This window comes from Pelobates fuscus, chromosome 4, assembly GCF_036172605.1.
Source record: "Pelobates fuscus isolate aPelFus1 chromosome 4, aPelFus1.pri, whole genome shotgun sequence".
Lineage (NCBI taxonomy): Eukaryota > Metazoa > Chordata > Amphibia > Anura > Pelobatidae > Pelobates > Pelobates fuscus.
Window position 1 is genome coordinate 211,031,117 of NC_086320.1, and position 19,866 is coordinate 211,050,982.

General features: G+C 49.1%; 1 protein-coding gene across 1 annotated transcript in view; it reads left to right on the forward strand.

Annotated features, from left to right (window-relative positions):
* The window catches only part of LOC134608784 (band 4.1-like protein 4B), an 86,810-nt gene extending 67,151 nt beyond the window's left edge, over nt 1-19,659 (forward strand). Inside the window, exon 4 of the mRNA XM_063451884.1 lies at nt 19,458-19,659. Within this exon, the coding sequence (XP_063307954.1) occupies nt 19,458-19,527 (70 nt within the window). The 3' untranslated portion in view covers nt 19,528-19,659. The remainder of the gene's footprint in view (nt 1-19,457) is intronic.
* Nucleotides 19,660-19,866: the final 207 nt, after the last annotated feature.

A 19,866-nucleotide genomic window follows, 5' to 3' on the forward strand; every position in this document is an offset into this window, starting at 1 on the left:
TCCTTTATATTCTGTGTTACTCTGTCCATGTGGGGCATATCTGTGTGCAGCCATGTCTGTGCTATGGCTCTCCTAGCCGCTAGGTTGATTTTATTGAGTAATTTTTGTTCTTTGTGTGTGAGGTCGTCTAATGGTTTTGCTATGAGGAATGTCCCTGGCTCGGGATGTATAGGTTTGTGTAGTACAGCTGCCAGTAATGTGGCAATGTTTTCCCAGAAGCTTTTCGCTTTAGGGCACATCCACCACATGTGGAGATATGTTCCCTTCTCCCCACACCCCCTCCAGCATGTGTCTGTTGTTGTTTTCCCCATTCAATATTGTTTGACTGGTGTGGTGTACCACCTCATGAGTGTTTTATAGCATTGCTCCTGGTGTAGTACGCAGATGGAGGTCTTCGCCGCCGCCTTCCATATGTCCTGCCAATCCCCGCTTTCTGGTGGGTTTTGCAGTTCAGCTTCCCACTGTGCCACGTGCGTGGGTGTCTGTGTTTTGGTTGTTGGTGCACTGAGTTGGGTATATAACTGCGTTATGAGGCCGGCCCGTGGTGCTTCCCTGACGCACAGTGTTTCAAAGAAGGTCAGTCTGGCCATAGCTGCTTTACGAATGTGTGGTTTTCTGGCGAAGTCTCTAAGTTGAATATACCTAAAATAGTCTTTCGTGTTTAAAGGGGTCAGCATTTTTAGGTTGTCAAAGGATCGGAGTGTGCCCGCCTGGTATAGCTGATGATACCTCTGGATGCCCGTATTCTCAATGTTTCGGAAGTCCTTAGCCGTGAGACCGGGTGGGAAAGCTTTGTTTTTGAGGTATGGTGTAAGGGGAGACGTCGGGTGGGATAGAGCATATTTATGTGTTGTGGCGTCCCATATCCTGATGGAGTTCAGGATGGCTGGACAGACTGTATTTAGTGTAGGTCTGTCTCTGCGGGGTACCCATATCCAGTATTGTGGGAGGTCTGTATTCATGAGCACGGTTTCTAGGTCTACCCATCTGTGCGTGTCAGGCGGTGAGTGCCATTCTATGACTTGCGCTAACTGGGCGGAGAGGTAATAGAGGTAGAGATTGGGCAGGCCCAGGCCGCCCTTGCTTTTGGGGGTGTATAGTGTCTGTCTTGCTATTCTGTGCCGCTTGCGTGCCCAGATGAAATCGGCTATCGCCGTTTGCAGCAGTTTTAGGTCCCCCTTAGTTACCTTAATCGGGAGTGCTTGGAAGATGAATAGCAGTCCGGGGAGGAGGTTCATTTTGACACTGTGTAATCTTCCAATCCACAAGATGGGTTTTTCGTGCCATTTATCGAGATCCCTCATGAGGGTGTTTATGATTCTTTGGTGGTTCGCTTTGTATAGGTCATTGGGGTTGGCGGTTAGCTTAACCCCTAGGTACTTAACTGGTCTGGGGCATATGTTTAGGTTCATCGCTTGTTGGAGTCTTGTAATGTCCGTCGCGGTCATCCCTAGCGGCATGCCGACCGACTTGTCAAGGTTTATCTTATATCCCGATACCTGGCTGAAGTCGTCCAGTAGTGTGAGGAGGTGTGCGGTCGAGCTGGCTGGGTTAGTGAGGGTGAGGAGTAAGTCATCTGCGTACGCAGATACCTTGAACTCTTCCGTGGCTATTTTGATGCCCGTTATCTGCTGGTGTGTCCTTATGAGGTGTAGCAAAGGTTCTAGGGCCAGTATGAATAGGAGCGGGGAGAGGGGGCATCCCTGACGTGTGCCATTTGTAAGCTTAAATAGTCTCGGTGTAGCGTTTGGTATCACGGTCTGTGCTCTTGGGTTGGTGTATAGGGCTTTCACAGCGGTTATATAGAATTCAGGCATCTGCAGTCTGCGCAGAAGCGCAAACATGTAGTGCCATTGGACTCTATCGAACGCCTTCTCCGCGTCCAGGGAAAGGACCAGAGAAGGCGTCCGATTTTCCCCTGCCCACCAGATAAGGTCCGTAGCTCGTCTCGTGTTTTCGTACAGCTGCCTAGTGGGTACAAAGCCCACTTGGTCCGCGTGTATACATTTGGTTAGTATGGGGTTTAGTCTATTTGCAATTACTTTAGCATAGACCTTGATGTCGAAATTGATGAGTGAAATTGGACGGTAGTTGGCTACCTGTGTGTCATCTCTGCCAGGTTTGGGGATTAGTACGATATTTGCCGTTGCTAAGTCTTGGTTGGGAGCATCTCCCTCCGTCCACCGCGTGTACATGTTGGCTAAGTGGGGTACTAAGTCTTCCTTGTATGTTTTGTAGTACGCCCCGTCATAGCCGTCTGGACCCGGGGCCTTGTTTCCCTTCAGGCCCGTAATCGCCCTTTCTATTTCCTCCTCGTGTATGGGGTCTTGTAATGGTGCTGTTATGTCTGCCGATAGGCGTGGGAGCTGGGCTCGGTCTAGGAATGTGTCTACAAGGGTAGTGTAGTGTTCATTATGCGCTGTCAGCATGGGAGAGTGATTATATACCGCCGCGAAGAAGTCCGTGAATTCATCGTTTATGTCTTTGGGGGTCGTGAGTATTTTACCCTGTTTGTCTTTCAGGGCGGTGATCATGGTGGTTGCGGTCTTGGGCCTGAGGGCTTGAGCTAGGAGTGTGTCCATTTTTTTTTTTAAATTCTTTATTTGTAGAAATTTGTTTTCTAGGGGTAGGGATACAGAATGAGAAAAAGGAAGGAGGGGTTAGAGGGTCCGTGCATTATAACATCGAGTGTCGGATCAGCATCCAAAATTGCATAGGTATAGTTTCATTGCTGGTTTAGCGTTGTTCCGAGTTGTTATGGCCATGTAGGGCCCCCTCTGTCACTGTGTCGGGTCGGTCCTCGGGGGCGGGTAGTGGTTGTCTCGTGGAGGGGTTTCTCGTCAGTGTAGCCGTGGTGTGTTTCGTCGTGGGTTCTCCTGTGATTACAGGGGTGTTCGTCTGGTGGGGTTCGTCTGTCAGGGATGGGGTGGGTGGGGGTGTCATCGTCTGGTCTGTGAGGGGGGGATATTCGTTCAGGTAGGGTTAGACTGTCGGTGGTGAGTGTGTGTTCTTCTACAGGGTCCCGCGTTCCCTCCGGGAGGAAGGGGGTGGGGAGGGTAGGTGGGGGGTTGGGTGGACTTTGATGCGTTTCTTAGGTTGTGCCTGTGGGCGTGTGCTGAGGTTGGTTGAGAGTTGTGGTTCGTGTCCTATTGGCAGCAATTTGTGGTTTGTATTGCCTTACCAGGGTAGAGAGGTGTCAGTCATGAGCCAGGGGTCCCATATTTTGTGGAACTGTTTGGTATTTTCGTGGATTTGGGCAGTGAGTCTATCCATGTCTATATGGTCTTGGATTTTCCGGAGTATTGTTTGTTGTTTGGGTATTGTGGCGGTGGACCACACTTCTCCAATTGCTCTACGTGTGGCCAGGGCCACTCTTGCTATCAATTTGTTTTCGGCTCTCGTAAATGTGTCCATTGGTTTGGACAGGAGCATGGTCCATGGGTCTAGGGGGCATGGGTTGGTCAGGACTCTGGTGAGGATTGCTCCTATGGAGTGCCAGAGGGGTTGGAGCTTTGGGCACGTCCACCAACAATGGAGGAAAGTGCCTGTTTCTCCGCATTGCTTCCAGCACTGGTTTGTGGGTAGTCTGTGCATGCATGCCAGTCTCTGGGGGGTGAGGTACCGGCGGAACAACATTTTATAGGCTTGTTCTTTAAATGTCACGCATATCGTTAGTGATGTTGTGGCTTCCCAAATTTCCGCCCAGTCTCCTGTGTATGCGGGTGCGCCTAGGTCGGTCTCCCATGCTTCGATGTATGGGAGGGAGATGTGGGTTGTGTGTGTTGCTATTGAGAGAAATATGTCGGATATTTGTCCTTTTCTGGTTGGGGCCATGGTGCAGTCTCGTTCGAACTTGGTGGGCTGGGATTTGCCCGCTTGTTGGATGCAGGGCATTGCTGCTAGGCTGCGGAGTTGAATGAAGCGGAAGTAGTCGAACGTCGTGAGTGTGGTGGCTTTGGGTATGTTCTCATAGGTAATGAGCTGGCTATTTGTGAATAGGTGGCTTAGTCTGGCAATTCCTCTCCTCTCGAATTGGGCGAAGTGTTGGGCTGTGATTCCTGGGGGGAAGAGTTTGTTTCGGAGAATCGGGGTCATTGGGGAGAGTTCTGAGGAGAGGTCGTATTTCAGGTGTATTTTGTCCCAGAGGTCGAGGGAGTGTGCTATAGTGGGTGCAGTTGGAGGGGGCAGTGGTCGGTGTTGTCTGGGGGTCCACATGTATTGGGAGGGGTGGTCATGCCCGAAGATCGAGTGCTCAATGTCCACCCACCGTTTTTCCATGGGCGGGAGGTGCCACATTTGGATTTGGGATAAGTGGGCTGCGTAGAGGTAGTGCAGAAAGTTGGGTAATCCAAGGCCGCCTGATCGCTTGGGGACGTATAGTGTTTCGCGCCGTACTCTGGGCCTGCGGTGGTTCCATATGAAGTTATTGACTGCGTTTTGTAGGGATTTTATGTCTGACGTTCGGACTGCTATGGGTAGTGTCTGGAAAATATATAGTAATCGTGGTAGGAGGTTAATTTTGATTGAGGCCACTCGGCCTAACCATGAGATTCCTAGTGGGGCCCATGTCTGTAGGTCTGCGTGTGCCCGTTCGAGTATGGGTGTGTCGTTTGTTTGGTATATGGTGGAGATGCCGGCGGTGAGTTTTATGCCTAGATAGTCGATGGCTGTTGAGCGAATGCATAGTGGGAATTGATCATTAATGTTAGCGAGTTCGTGTGGGGCGATATGTATCGGCATTAGATCCGATTTTGTGATGTTCAATTTATATCCAGATATGCGGGAGTAGGAGTGGATCAATGCCATTAGGTGATTGATGGAGGTGATGGGATTTGTGAGAGTTAGAAGGATATCGTCCGCATAGGCGGATACTTTGTAGGTCTGGTCCCTGATAGTGATTCCCAATATGTCTGGGTCAGTTCATAGTGCTTCTAGCAAGGGTTCTAGTGATAGGGCAAATAGTATAGGTGATAGTGGGCATCCCTGTCTCGTTCCGTTAGAGATAGTGAATGTGGGGGGGGGTGATGCTGGGAAGGAGGAGGGATCCCTGTGAGTGTGCATAGGCTGCTTCTAGGAATGAGATGAGTTGTGTGGGGAAGCCGAAGTGGGTCAGGGTCTGGTAGAGGAAGGGCCAGAGAAGGCGGTCGAATGCCTTTTCGGCGTCTAGGGAAAGTACTGTCGTGGGGATGTGTCTATGGGTAGTATACCATATGAGGTCTATGGCCCTTCTAGTGTTGTCTGCCGCTTGTCTGTGGGGGATGAAGCCCACTTGGTCAGGGTGGATTAGGGCTTTTAGGAGGGGGTTTATGCGGTTGGTCATGACTTTTGTGAGGATTTTGAGGTCTACGTTTAGGAGGGATATGGGTCGGAAGTGTCCTGGTTCGTCTAGTGTCTTGCCTGGTTTTGGGAGGAGGCATATATTTGCTGCTACCATGTCTGTCGGCAGCTTCTCGCCGCGTAGCATGGCGTTGAATACCGGGCAGAGGTGTTGGAGGAGGAGGTGGCTGAAGGTTTTGTAGTATATTGCCCCGAATCCATCAGGGCCTGGGCTTTTGTTGGGCTGAAATGAGCCAAGAGCCAAGGTCATCTCTTCCACTGTGACCTCTTCTGTCAGTGTCTGGCTTGTCTCTGTGGTTAGTGTTGGGAGTTTAAGTGCGTTTAGGAATGTCTGTGTGAGGGTTGAAATGTCCTGCACGGAGTCTCCTTGTGGTGTCTCGTGATTGTAGAGCTGTTGGTAATAGGTTTGGAATATGGAGCCTATCTGGTCAGGTTGGGTACACATATTTCGGTCTGGGTCGCGTATGCTTGTGATTTTGTTAGCTTCAATGCGGCGTTTTAGGCGCCTTGCCAGCATGGTGTCGGCTTTATTGCTCTTTTCATAATATTTTTGTTTGAGCCATTGGAGGGCTTTTGCGGTGTCCTCCATGGTTAGGCGTTTTAGAAGGGCTCGGGCTTCGGTCAGTTGGTCTAAAGTGTTGCGATCTCTGGCCCCTTTGTGTATGGCTTCTAGGCGGTGTATTTCCGCTATCGCGTCTGTGATCTGTTGCGTTCTACGTTTTTTCCGGGCCGAGGCCAAGCTTATGAGTTTGCCCCTGATGACCGCTTTGTGAGCTGTCCATAGGGTTATAGGGGAAGTTTCTCCTGGGTTGGAGTTTAGGTCGAAGTAGTCTGATAGGTCTTTGGAGATGGTGTCCGTGAGGGGGAGGTCATGTAGTAGTATGGGGTTTAATTTCCACGTCCAGGGTCGTGTGATGTTTGCGATACATAGGGTTAGGTTGATGTCGGCGTTGTCTGACCACGATATCGTGCCTATGCTCGTGGATTTTGTCTGGGATATGACATTAGGGGTGATGAGGAAATGGTCGATCCGCGAATAGGAATTGTGGGGGTTGGAATAAAAGGTGAAGTCTTTGGTGGAGGGATGTTGGGCGCGCCATATGTCTATGAGGTTTCGAGAGGAGAGGAACTGCTGGAACAGTGTGTCATTTCTGGGTGTGGGGAATGTACCGCGTTGCAGTCCCCGCCTATGATGAGGCGGGTGTTAGATAGCGTGGCTATGTGTGCAGAAAATGTATTCCAAAAGTCTGGGTCTGGTTGGGCAGGAGCGTATATGGAGCAAAAGGAGTAGTGGTTGGTGCCCATTCTCCCCGTGATTGTGAGGAATTGGCCTGAGGGGTCAGGGTTCGTGGTTATTTCTGTCAGGGGGCATGTGGCTCGTAGGATAATGGCTACTCCTTTAGTTTTAGGTATTGGAGAGTTAGCTAGGAAGGTAGTCTTGTATGTCCGGTTCGTGAGGGGAAAGTGTTTATGTGTGGTGAAGTGGGTCTCCTGGACTAGGAGAATGTCTGTTTGTTGTCTCTGGGCCCATCTTAGTAGCGCGTGTCGTTTTTTAGGTGAGTTAAGGCCCTTTGCATTGATGGAGGTGCATTTGAGGTGGAGTGGAATGTTGCTTGTTCGTCTGCGTGGGGCTTCTCTTTGGGGGTGGAGGATTGGGCTGGTGTTGATGTGGGGGAAAGGGGTGTGGAGGGGCGCGGGGCCCTGTTACCCGGACCAGCCGGGTTCGTGTGTGTGTGTGTGTTGCTGCTGGACTTACAGTTTAGGCCAGCAGGCGGTGGGGAATGTCGTCTGACTTTTCCGTGGGAAGCACAGTTGGGGTTATTCTCGGCGGTGGTGTGGTGGAGTTAATAGGTGTGTCGTCCACGGTGGAAGTCTCCGTAGGGCCTCGTCGGGCATCCCTGCTTGTCTGATCTGTCGTTTGTCCATCTGGGGTTTCCTCTTCCTCCCCCTTTGTGGGAACAAAACATTTCAAACGTTAAAAGTAGCATACATTTGAATGGTAGGTTTAGAACATATTGTAAACTGGAACATTTATACGAACATAAGAAGAAAAACAATTAGACTTTTGTGCAAGAAGTTTAACATTCCTTGACATTCCCTGCCTCTCCGCCCGCCCTCCGCCCGGATCCCCCCCCAGGTTCCCTAGTGTTGCTGATGTTGTCGTCCTCTATGGTGTTGGTGCTATGGGCCCTGGGGGTGGGCGTCCTGTCCCCGGTTCTTGGGCTGTCAGTAGGGGGTGCGTGCTTCGCGATGTCTGCCTCGTTTTCCCCCTGTCTCGTCTGTTAGGTTCGGTCTCTTGTCAGTGGGCCTGCGGTTTGCTGGTTGGTGATGAGAGGATGGTTCTATTGTTCCTGGTGGGGGTGTCTAGGGAGTTATATGATATGGGCCTATGGGACTGTCGGGTAGGGAGGTCGGTGAGCTGGTATCTGCGCTCGGGGGGTTCTTGGGTCGTGGCTTTTGTGGCGTCCCCAGAGTCGAGTTGGGTTGTCCCCCGTCTCTACGTCTTTGTCTCGGAGTCGTTTCTGGGTTGGGAGGTCCCTTCCTGGGTAGGGGCCTGTCCCAGTGGTAGTGTGAGTCTGTGACTCCGGTCTATGTTTGCTTAGTGTGTCGGTTATCCCACCTTTCCCCTTCTCCCACCCATACATAGATATGAACATTTCCCCGTAGGTGATGGGTGAGTGGTTCAATTCAATGTCCCGTCTTTGTGGTGCTGGTGTAAAAGTTCATGGGCCTTGGTTGTTGTGCGGCCCCCAGGTTTAGTTCTCCTGTCCGTTGCAGCTTGGTTGCTGGTGGCCTCATTGGTGGTTAGTGTCCCGTAGTTGGTTTTTCTGTTAAGCAGGGGTGTGGGTAGTGGGGTGTTGGGATAAGTCCTCAGGTGCCGGTGATGTGTGAGGTGCTTGTGTATGGTGCGGGTCTGTGGGTTGCCAGTGAGGGGTGTGAGTGTTGCGGTGGTCTGAGTGCTCAGCTTATGTCGGTGTCTTCGGGGTCCTTGTTCGGGGTGATGCGATGCCTTGCTGCTTTGGGGTTTGCAGGTGGTGCTTGTTCAGGAGTGTGAGGGGCACTTGCAAGTGGAGGAGTTCCAGGGTGGTCGGCTAGGTGGCCGGGCGGGGGTCAGGCAGCGAAGTCCGGATTTAATGCTGGGGTTGTTCTCCTCTGGAGGGTCTGCGTCCCCTCTGTGGGGATTGCCGGTGCCCTCTTGCGGTGGGTTGTTGTTCTCTTTGTTCTCGTTGCCTGTCTGAGTCTGGTTCTATGCGAGGTAGGCCTAGTTGGGCTGCAAAGTCTTCAGCGTCCGCTGCGTCGTGGAGAGTGTAGGTTCTGTCATCTTTGCGGACCATTAGTTTGAAGGGGTGTCCCCATGCGTACCTGATATTGTGTCTTGTTAGGGCTTGAGTCAGGGGTCTGAGGGCCTTCCTTTTGAGTAGCGTGCTAGGGGCCAGGTCTTGGAATAGTTGTACCTGGTGGCCGTCTATGTGGACGGGGGCGTCCCGTGCAGCCCTCATCAGTGCCTCTTTCACGTGGAAATAATGGAGGCGGACTATGACATCTCTAGGCTGTGTGTTTGTTGGAGGCTGGGCTCTGAGGGCTCTGTGCGCCCTGTCAATAATGAGTTCTGCTGGGGGGGCCTCGGGAAGCATGCTGCTGAATGTTTCTCTGAGGGTGGTGTTTAAGGTGTCAGGGGCGACGGATTCAGGGAGCCCCCTGATCCTGACATTGTTTCTGCGCGACCTATTATTTAGGTCCTCTTGCGCGCTCTCAAGGGCTTGTACCTGATCTTGGAGGTCTTGTATCGCTCTGTCATGTCTGCTGGTCGTCGTGGAGATGTCCTCCATTTTGTCTTCCACGGCTAGAGTGCGCCTGGTTAAATCTTCTAGGCCTTCTCTAATGGGAGCCATGTGTTTGGCTAGTTCTGCAGCCATGTTAGTTTTAATGTCCCTCAGGAGTCCCTTCAGGTCCCCTTTGGTGATAGGGGTGAGGTCTCTGGTACCTTTGTCCGTCTCGCTGTTTTCGAACTCAGAATCAGTTTCCCGCCATTCCGCTGCACTTGTGCGGCCTTTGTCGGCGCGGTTTCGGAAAATCGGCGCTACCATCGGGTCGGTTTTCGTTTTTCTTCCCATCATGAGGTTGGCGTTTGATTTGGGGGAGCAAGGGGTTAAGTCCCGGTTATTTTCGGGCAGTGATGCGTGCTAAAATTAGCTATATTAGGGCCCTGTGGTACGGAGCTCTCTCAATGTGCGGCCATCCGTACCGGAAGTCAGGTGCCGCCCCCCGGAGTGTGTCCATTTTGTTGGACTTTTCATAGAAAAGTTTTGGTGAGTTCCTTGCTGACATCGTCAAGCATCAGTTCCCTAATTAGGTGTCTAGTGTCTTTCAGTTCTTTGGTTGTAGCGTGGGTAATTGTTTGTTTATGACGCAGTTCTATTTTGCGCAATTGTGTTTGGAGGTCTGCCAGTCGTTTACTTCGTTCTCGTTTTAGTCGGGTGGCTATTTTTATGAGGAGTCCGTGGATTACTGTTTTGTGGGCTGCCCATAGAGTCGTCCGGGAGGTGTCTGGTGTGGCGTATGTCTGGAAGTATTGTGTAATTTCCTTTTGGATTTCGTCCTTGACCTGTGGGTTTCTAAGTAGTGAGGCATTCAATCTCCATCTCCACGGCGTGGGGATGCCTGGGGTTTTGAGAGTGAGAGCTATATCTGCGTGGTTTGACCACGATATGGGGTTGATCGCCGTCGATTGAATCCAGTGCATGCCTATTTGGTTTGTGAGGAAGAAATCTAGTCGGGAGTAGGAGGTGTGTGCTGCCAAGTAGAATGTATAGTCCTGTTCCCCTGGGTGCTGGAGTCTCCAGGGGTCCAGCAGCCCATTGTGTCATATGAAGTTATGCAAGAGTTTGTCCTGTCCCCCCTTGTTCTGTGACCTAGGGAGGCGGGGTCCTCCACTTCTGTCGGAGGCAGAGCAGGGTGTGGCGTTCCAGTCCCCCCCCCAGGATGAGTATTCCCCTCTGGAGCTTCCTAATCAATGTTAGCCATATTTGTGCCCCCTTTGTTTTAGTCGGGTGGCTATTTTTATGAGGAGTCCGCGGATTACTGTTTTGTGGGCTGCCCATAGAGTTGTCGGGGACGCAAGTGCCCCCGGTAGCAATATGTCCCCCGAGCCTCCTCCCCCTTCGTGTCCCTCTCCCCTGTGAGGCAAAATCGGTCTCCGTTCCCACATACAGTAATAATTAAATATGGTGCTATTCTAGCTGAAACAGTTATAACATGCAATCTTTGAACATGAGAACAACATTAAAGAACGTTATTGTTAGCTTGCATGCATAAGAGTCCCCTGGAGTGACTATCTCCCGCCATCGCGGGATCAAGTGGAGCCATTGCTCAGCTCTTCCCTGGATACGGGCAGTGGAGCGATGTCGTCTGCGCCGTGTGTGGGCAACTGCAGGTCGTCTGGAGCTTCGATGTTGAGGTCTCGTAAAAATGCCTTTGCATCCGCTGTCGGCAGTAGGACCGTCGGTCTGGGGCCGTTGAACGCGATGATCTTGAATGGGTAGCCCCATGCGAAGCGGACCCCCTTTTCCCTCAGCAAGTCGGTGATCGGCTTCCATTCTTTCCGGCGCTGCAACGTGGATGGCGCGACAACTTGATAAAGTTGGAGTGTCGTACCTTCCCATGTGTAAGGCTGTTGCCTGCTCTGTTTAAGGATCGCCTCTTTCGTTTTGAAGTGATGCCACTTCATTATGACGTCCCTGGGTGGGCTGTTGCTAGGTCCCTTGGCCCTCAGGGCACGGTGCACTCTGTCTACATGCCAGAGCTGATCAGGGATGTTGGGTAGTCCCTGGCGGAGGCATGCCACTAAGATGGCTTCCAGGTCTGCATCTTCCACTGTTTCAGGAAGGCCCAGGATCCGTAAGTTGTTGCGCCTAGCCCTGTTTGAGAGGTCTTCCAGCTCAAGTTCTAGGTCCGCAATCCGGTGTTTCATGGCGTTGGTAAGTTTCGTTGCTACGTTGTGGGCAGTGGCTACTTGGGCCATGCGTTTTTCTATGGCCGAGGTGCGGGCCCCAATGGCGGCAATCTCCGCCTTCACTTCCGCCGTAGAGCGGGCTATTTCTGCCGCCAAAAACCCCTTCGTTTCTGCCAGCGATTTCAAATTCAATGCCGCAGGCATGTGTGTAGTCAGCATGTCCGCCACAGATATTGCCTCATCCTGGCCCTTCTTTGCTGATTTGCGTTTGGACATCCGTGTATAGGAAACCTGTCCAGTCTTGCCGTGTGCAAGGCCGCTTTTCGGGTCACCAGCCTTGGTTGTAGCAGGTTACAGTGCGTTTTTATAGGTCTCGGGTGCGGAGCTCTGAGTCTAGGCGGCCATCTCGGTCGGCAGTCAAAACCACCTTGTGTATGTCTTTTTATAGTTCACTGTGCATATGTACAGGTGATACTCGAAAAATTAGAATATTGTGCAAAAGTTTATTTATTTCAGTAATGCAAGGTAAAAGGGAAACTAATATATGAGATAGACGCATTACATGCAAAGCAAGATAGTTCAAGCCGGGATTTGTCATAAGTGCGATGATTATGGCTTACAGCTCATGAAAACCCCAAATCCACAATCTCAGTAAATTAGAATATTACATGCAATCAATAAAACAAGGAGTGTACATAGAACAATAACGGACCTCTGAAAAGTATAAGCATGCATATGGACTCAGTACTTGGTTCAAGCCCCTTTTGCAGCAATTACTGCTTCAATGCGGTGTGGCATTGACGCTATCAGCCTGTTGCACTGCTGAGGTGTTATGGAAGACCAGGATGCTTCAATAGCAGCCTTCAGCTCTTCTGCATTGTACGGTCTCATGTCTCTCATCTTTCTCTTGGCAATGCCCCATAGATTCTCTATGGGGTTCAGGTCAGGCGAGTTTGCTAGCCAATCAAGCACAGTAATCCCACGGTCATTGAACCAGACTTTGGTGCTTTTGGCAGGGTGGGCAGGTGCCAAGTCCTGCTGGAAAATGAAGTCAGCATCCCCATAAAGCTTGTCTGCGGAAGGAAGCATCTTAACATGTATAGTTTGGAGGAAAGACGAGACAGGGGGGATATGATAGAAACATTTAAATACATAAAGGGAATCAACACAGTAAAGGAGGAGACTATATTTAAAAGAAGAAAAACTACCACAACAAGAGGACATAGTCTTAAATTAGAGGGACAAAGGTTTAAAAATAATATCAGGAAGTATTACTTTACTGAGAGGGTAGTGGATGCATGGAATAGCCTTCCAGCTGAAGTGGTAGAGGTTAACACAGTAAAGGAGTTTAAGCATGCGTGGGATAGGCATAAGGCTATCCTAACTATAAGATAAGCCCAGGGACTAATGAAAGTATTTAGAAAACTGGGCAGACTAGATGGGCCGAATGGTTCTTATCTGCCGTCACATTCTATGTTTCTATGTTTCTAAGCATGAAGTGCTCCAAAATCTCATGGTAGACAGCTGTGTTGACCCTGGACAGTGGACCAACACCAGCAGATGACATGGCTCCCCAAATCAACACAGACTGTGGAAACTTCACACTGGACTTCAAGCATCTTGCATCTTCCTCCAGACTCTAGGTCCTTGGTTTCCAAATGAGATGCAAAAGTTGCTCTCATCAGAAACTAGGACTTTGGACCACTGAGCAACAGACCAGGTCTGTTTTTCTTTAGCCCGGGTAAGATGCTTCTGACGTTGTTTGTTGTTCAGGAGAGGCTTAACAAGAGGAATACGACATCTGAAGCCCATGTCCAGTATCCGTCTGTGTGTGGTGGCTCTAGATGCACTGACTCCAGCCTCAGTCCCCTCGTTGTGAAAGTCCCCAACACATTTGAATGGCCTTTTCCTGATAATCCTCTCCAGGCTGCGGTCATCCCTGCTGCTTGTGCACCTTTTTCTTCCACACTTTTCCCTTCCACATAACTTTCTAATAATGTGCTTTGATACAGCACTTTGGGAACATCCAACTTCCTTCGCAATTACCCTTTGAGGCTTTCCCTCCTTATGGAGGGAGTCAATGATGGTTTTCTGCACAACTGTCAGGTCAGCAGTCTTCCCCACAGTGGCGTGCATACCGGGGTCGCAGGGGTTGCGGTTGCGACTGGGCCCGGCCCACCAGGGGGCCCGTCCGCCCCTGCAACCCGGTATGTACCCACTGGGGCCAGCCTCTTCTCCCAAGGCTGGCCCTGGTATCACCGGGCAGGCAGGCTGGCGGGTGCGCGAGGTGAGTGCTCCCTCTTCAGCTCCCTCGCGCACCGCACTGATACCGGAGCCAGTATATGACATCATCTTCCGGCTCCGGCATCAGTACGTGGCGCGCGAGGGAGCTGAACAGGAAGCACTCAGAGGAGAGTGCTCCCTCGCCCGTGCGCCAGCCAGCCAGCCGGCCTGCCTGCCTGCCGGTGACCGGCTGCCCAGGAGCCCAGCAGCACCACTGGACCCCAGGGAATCCCCTCAGCACTCCAAAAGGTAAGGAGGCTGGGGGGATTAAATAAAAAGAAAAAAAATGTGTGTGTGTTAGTTTGTGTGTGTTAGTGTGTGTATTAGTGTGTGTGTGTGTCTGCTAGTGAGTGTGTCTGTTATTGAGTGTGTGTCAGTGAGTGTGTTACTGTGTGTGTCTGTTACTGAGTGTGTTTGTGTGTGTCTGTTTGATGTCTGTTAGTGAGTGTGTGTTTGTCAGTGAGAGTGTATGTTTTGTAAGTGAGTGTGTATGTATGTCTGTCGCTGAGTGTGTCTCTGTCAGTAAATGTGTGTGTCTGTTAGCTAGTGTGTATGCGTCTGTTAGTGAGAGTGTGTGTGTGTCTTCAGCACTTACCTTTCTCCAGCGCCAGACTCCCTTGGCGCTGGGGATCCCTCCGCCTCTCAGCTCCGAATGCGCATGCGCGCGCGCGTTCAAACCGCCCATAGGAAAGCATTACTCAATGCTTTCCTATGGACGTTCAGTGTCTTTCTAATAATGTGCTTTGATACAGCACTTTGGGAACATCCAACTTCCTTCGCAATTACCTTTTGAGGCTTTCCCTCCTTATGGAGGGAGTCAATGATGGTTTTCTGCACAACTGTCAGGTCAGCAGTCTTCCCCACAGTGGCGTGCATACCGGGGTCGCAGGGGTTGCGGCTGCGACTGGGCCCGGCCCACCAGGGGGCCCGTCCGCCCCTGCAACCCGGTATGTACCCACTGGGGCCAGCCTCTTCTCCCAAGGCTGGCCCTGGTATCACCGGGCAGGCAGGCTGGCGGGTGCGCGAGGTGAGTGCTCCCTCTTCAGCTCCCTCGCGCACCGCACTGATACCGGAGCCAGTATATGACATCATCTTCCGGCTCCGGCATCAGCACGTGGCGCGCGAGGGAGCTGAACAGGAAGCACTCAGAGGAGAGTGCTCCCTCGCCCGTGCGCCAGCCAGCCAGCCGGCCTGCCTGCCTGCCGGTGACCGGCTGCCCAGGAGCCCAGCAGCACCACTGGACCCCAGGGAATCCCCTCAGCACTCCAAAAGGTAAGGAGGCTGGGGGGATTAAATAAAAAGAAAAAAAATGTGTGTGTGTTAGTTTGTGTGTGTTAGTGTGTGTATTAGTGTGTGTGTGTGTCTGCTAGTGAGTGTGTCTGTTATTGAGTGTGTGTCAGTGAGTGTGTTACTGTGTGTGTCTGTTACTGAGTGTGTTTGTGTGTGTCTGTTTGATGTCTGTTAATGAGTGTGTGTTTGTCAGTGAGAGTGTATGTTTTGTAAGTGAGTGTGTATGTATGTCTGTCGCTGAGTGTGTCTCTGTCAGTAAATGTGTGTGTCTGTTAGCTAGTGTGTATGCGTCTGTTAGTGAGAGTGTGTGTGTGTCTTCAGCACTTACCTTTCTCCAGCGCCAGACTCCCTTGGCGCTGGGGATCCCTCCGCCTCTCAGCTCCGAATGCGCATGCGCGCGCGCGTTCAAACCGCCCATAGGAAAGCATTACTCAATGCTTTCCTATGGACGTTCAGTGTCTTAGAATCACGGAAGCTCCTCTAGCAGCTGTCAATGAGACAGCCACTAGAGGCTGGATTAACCCTCAGTAAAACATAGCAGTTTCTCTGAAACTGCTATGTTTTCAGCTACAGGGTTAAAACTAGAGGGACCTGGAACCCAGGCCACTTCATTGAGCTGATGTGATCTGGGTGTCTGTAGTGGTCCTTTAAGAGTGTGTGCATCTGCATGCACTGGCGTACATACTGCGGTCGCAGGGGTCACAGCCCTGCAACCCCTGCGACTAGGTGCCCACCGCCATGTGTTGCGGCCCCAGCCCGCGCAGAGTAAGCGCGGGGGGGGGGAGGGAGGGCCCACGGATTAATTTTTGCACCGGGGCCCCATGGGTCATGTGTACGCCACTGCTTCCCCATGATTAAGATTCCTACTGAACCAGACTGAGAGACAATTTAAAGGCTCAGAAACCCTTTGCAGGTGTTATGGCTTACTTAGCTGATTAGAGTGGGACACTGTGAGCCTAGAATATTGCACCTTTTTACAATATTCTAATTTACTGAGATTGTGGATTTGGGGTTTTCACGAGCTGTAAGCCATAATCATCGCACTTATGACAAATCATGGCTTGAACTATCGTGCTCTGCCTGTAATGTGTCTATCTCATATGTTAGTTTCCCCTTTTACATTGCATTACTGAAATAAATGAACTTTTGCACTATATTCTAATTTTTTGAGTATCACCTGTATGTCTTTTTTAAAATCATTAATGATAGTGCTCCTGTATACAAAGCAAGAGCACCTTCTATTAATATATTTAGAATACATTGCAGTTGTCCCTTTTAGTAGGGCCATTTCAATTAGTTTACATCAAATTTTCCAAGTTTTTTTAATGTTGTACCTCTGATTGCCACATTCTCTTTGCAAGAGCAAATCTGACTCATTAGTGCAGGGGGATCTGTCAGAAAGGATTATATATCAATCCAATGGTATGAGAAGACAGAAAAAACATTTCATATTTATCTATTTCAGGTGAGGTGTATACAATGTTTTAATTTTTCTGACAAAAGGATAAAATGTTGATTATTATTATTATTTTGTTATTTATAAAGTGCCAGCAAATTCTGTAGCGCTGTACAATGGGTTTGCCTTATGCATTTAAAATTTAAATTTTAGGAAAGATTTTGTGTTGTCCATAGTAGTTCTGGATAATCAGGTCAACTTGAGGGAGGTATGCACATGTAATTTATATACTGCACTTGAGAAATCATCAGCAAATGTAAGTCATTAAGATACAAATACAAATATACCTAAAGAGTGCTTCTGCCTTATTGGAGATGGCTTCCACCATTCTACTTTAGCATATTGAACGAGACTGACTCAGGGTCCAAGTTTTTTAACAACTTAGCAAACAAATGTAGGAAGGTTAGTTGCCACATTATGCTACAGCTATGAATTTCACAGCCATTAGGCTTTCACAATCAGAAGATTAAATATAATGATATTAAAATAGAGCTATGGTTGAATTTTTTTTATGAAATAATTCCTCCTATTTCACACAATACCTGTCGCTCAATACTATTGAGAACAAAAAAAATTATTGTTATGTATGCAAAATGTTGAGGTTGTTGTATTACTAAAAGTAACTAGTGGACATACTTCTTACTTTAGTCAAAGTCTAAGTAAATTGAACTCCACTCGGTGTCAGATTAAAATTCTCTAGGGCTCTACACAGAATGCACATTAGTCTTGCCTAGAGCCCTGGGCTCTGTTCTGTGAATTAATGTGTCTGAGTGTTGTATGTGTGTGAGGGAGACTGGGTTTTATGTACTTGGTTGGTGGATGAGTGTTGTGTATGTAATATGGTGACTGAGTTTTGTGTGTGTATGGAAGAGGCTGAGTGTTATGTATGTGTGAGGGAAGGTTAAGTGTGCCTTGTGTGGAGACTGAGTGTGACTGTGTGTGGCTAAATTTTGTATGTGGAGGGGACACAGTGTTTTTTGTGGTGGTGTGTGTGACTGTGCTGAGTATGGTGGGGGAGAGGCTGAGTGTGTGTTGCATGGCCTTTTCACAGATAGAGGACAAACACCTGAAGGTCATTTGGAGGGTATTGAGGACATTCTTCAGTAGTCCAGTAGGAAGTGTTGTGGTCTGCAACTCTATCTTGTGCAGATAACCTTAAGAGTTACACTCAGTCAGTGGATCAGAGTACTGGTTGTTGTGCTCTGAGACTGTGAGACATGCTGAGACTGTGAGGCAGCTCATAAAGTGATCTATGCTCAATACTTTCCTTCCATGTACTGAGATACTGAGAGCACGGAGATCTTTTGATCTCCCTCTTGGCTCTAGCAGGGCCGTCTTTAACGTGGGGAAAATGGAGCAGCTGCTGGGGGGCCCAAGGCAGCTGCCCTGTTTGCCCTCTGCCCACAATCTATGGGGGCCCATTGGGTGGCCCACTTAGGGCCACCCGGTGGGCCTGTGTCAGCAGGGGCCCGGTCAGGCGCTGTGGCGCTTTAACAGCGCGACCGGGCTCTTGCTTTTTGGCAGCCGGCTGAGAGTAAGTGACAGCCGCGCATCACTTCCTCCCACAGAAACAGGAGCCGCGCGGGAGGAAGGAGCTGTTCTGGAGGGGGCCAGGCCGGGAGAGAGCGAGAGCTTAACTCTCAGCCACCCCAACCAGCCCAATGGATCCCAGGGAAGCCACCCTCCAGGAAAAGGTAAGAAACTGGAGGGTGGTTATCAAATTTTGCATGAGTGTCTGAGTGTGTGTGTGTCAGTATGTATGTATGTGTGTATGTCTGTCAGTTATCTGTATGTCTGTGTGTGTGAGTCTGTCAGTGTATCTGTATGTCTGTGTGTGGTTCAGTATGTCTGTCTGTGTGTATGTGTGCTAATATGTCTGTCAGTATGCCTGTGTGTGTGTGTGTGTGTGTGTGTGTGTGTCTGTCAGTGTCTGTGTGGTTCATTGTGTCTGTGTGTCTGTGTGTGTCAATGTCTGTATGTGTGTATTTCTGTCAGTGTCTGTGTGTATGTGTGTTTCAGTATGTATGTGTGTATGTGTGTTTCAGTATGGCTGTCTGTGAGTGTCAAAATGTCGGTATGTGTGTATGTCTGTCAGTGTCTGTGTGTTTCAGTAGGTCTGTCTGTCTGTGTGTATGTGTGCCAGAATGTCTGTCTGTGTGTATGTCTGTCAGTGTGTCAGTATGTCTATGTGTGAGTCTGTCAGTGTCCATGTGGTTCTGTATGTCTGTGTTTGTCAATATGTCTGTCAGTGTCTGTGTGTATGTGTGTTTCAGTATGCCCGTCTGTGTGTGTATATGTGCCAGTATGTCTGTGTGTGTGTGAGTCTGTCAGTGTCTGTGTGGTTCAGTATGTCTTTGTGTATGTGTGTTTCAGTATGGCTGTCTGTGTGTGTCTCTGTGTCAGTACGTCTGTCAGAATGTGTCTCTGCATCTGTATGTTGTCCATTTGTGTTTGTATCTGTATATAGTCAGTGTATATCTGCATGTGTGTCAGGTTGTGTATCTGTGTGTCTGAATGTGTGTCAGTGTGTGTGTGTCGGTGTATCTATATGTAGTCAGTGTGTGTACCTTTGTATCTGCATGTATGTCAGTGTTTGTATCTGTGTATCTTCATGTGTGTCAGGTTGTGTGTCTATGTGTGTGTCAGTGTATCTATATGTAGTCTGTATGTATCTGTATGTTCTTGTGTGTATCTATATGCGGTCAGTGTGTATCTGCATGTGTGTCAGGTATTGTATTTGTGTGTATCTATATGAAGTCAGGGGGCGCAAGTAAATGCTTGCCCAGGGTCCAATCAAAATTAAAGACGGCCCTGGGCTCTAGGAGGGTCCACCTCACAGTCAGTGCCCAGGCAAGGACCAGGAGTGGGGCTTCAGAAAGCAAGGGGTCAACCGATTATTTTTGGGCTGAAGCCCCGTGTGTTTTTTTACTGTTACAATGCCACTAGAAAAACCTACAAGCCATGTTCAGAAAGCTATGTACTTTTATAATGAAAACATATCAATTGTGTTAGTAGAAAAGAGTTTACCTGATTGAAGTTTTGTCTTCAAATACCAGCTCAAAATCTCAAGCTAATTGTCAAGCAACCAATCAGATGCTATTAAAATATTGTCATCTAATATCCACATTTCTTTTTCAGTACTGAGGCACTAAGGCGTGAACTTGAAAGAGAGAAGATGATGAAAAGACTTTTGATGACAGAACTCTAAAATTCTTGTGTTTATCATGAGAATAGCAGACTGGGGCCTGCCTAGTGCCTTGTGTCTTTTTACATTCCACTGTGTTCTTCAAAACAAAAATACATTGCCGAAACCATATATATCTTAGTGCATTTAATTAAATGGGCCAAAACTAGTGATGAATACAGTTTTAAGAATCAGATTTTGCATGTAAAAAAAGAAAATATTAATCTCTATAAATGTTTTTCTTGTGTAACATTTTTGTAAATAGTGTACATGAAAGCAACATGATGCTGAATATTTTAATAGTTAAAAATTCTCTTTTTAATATTAAACACATGCTTGTGAATTAATATTTTTTCACGACCT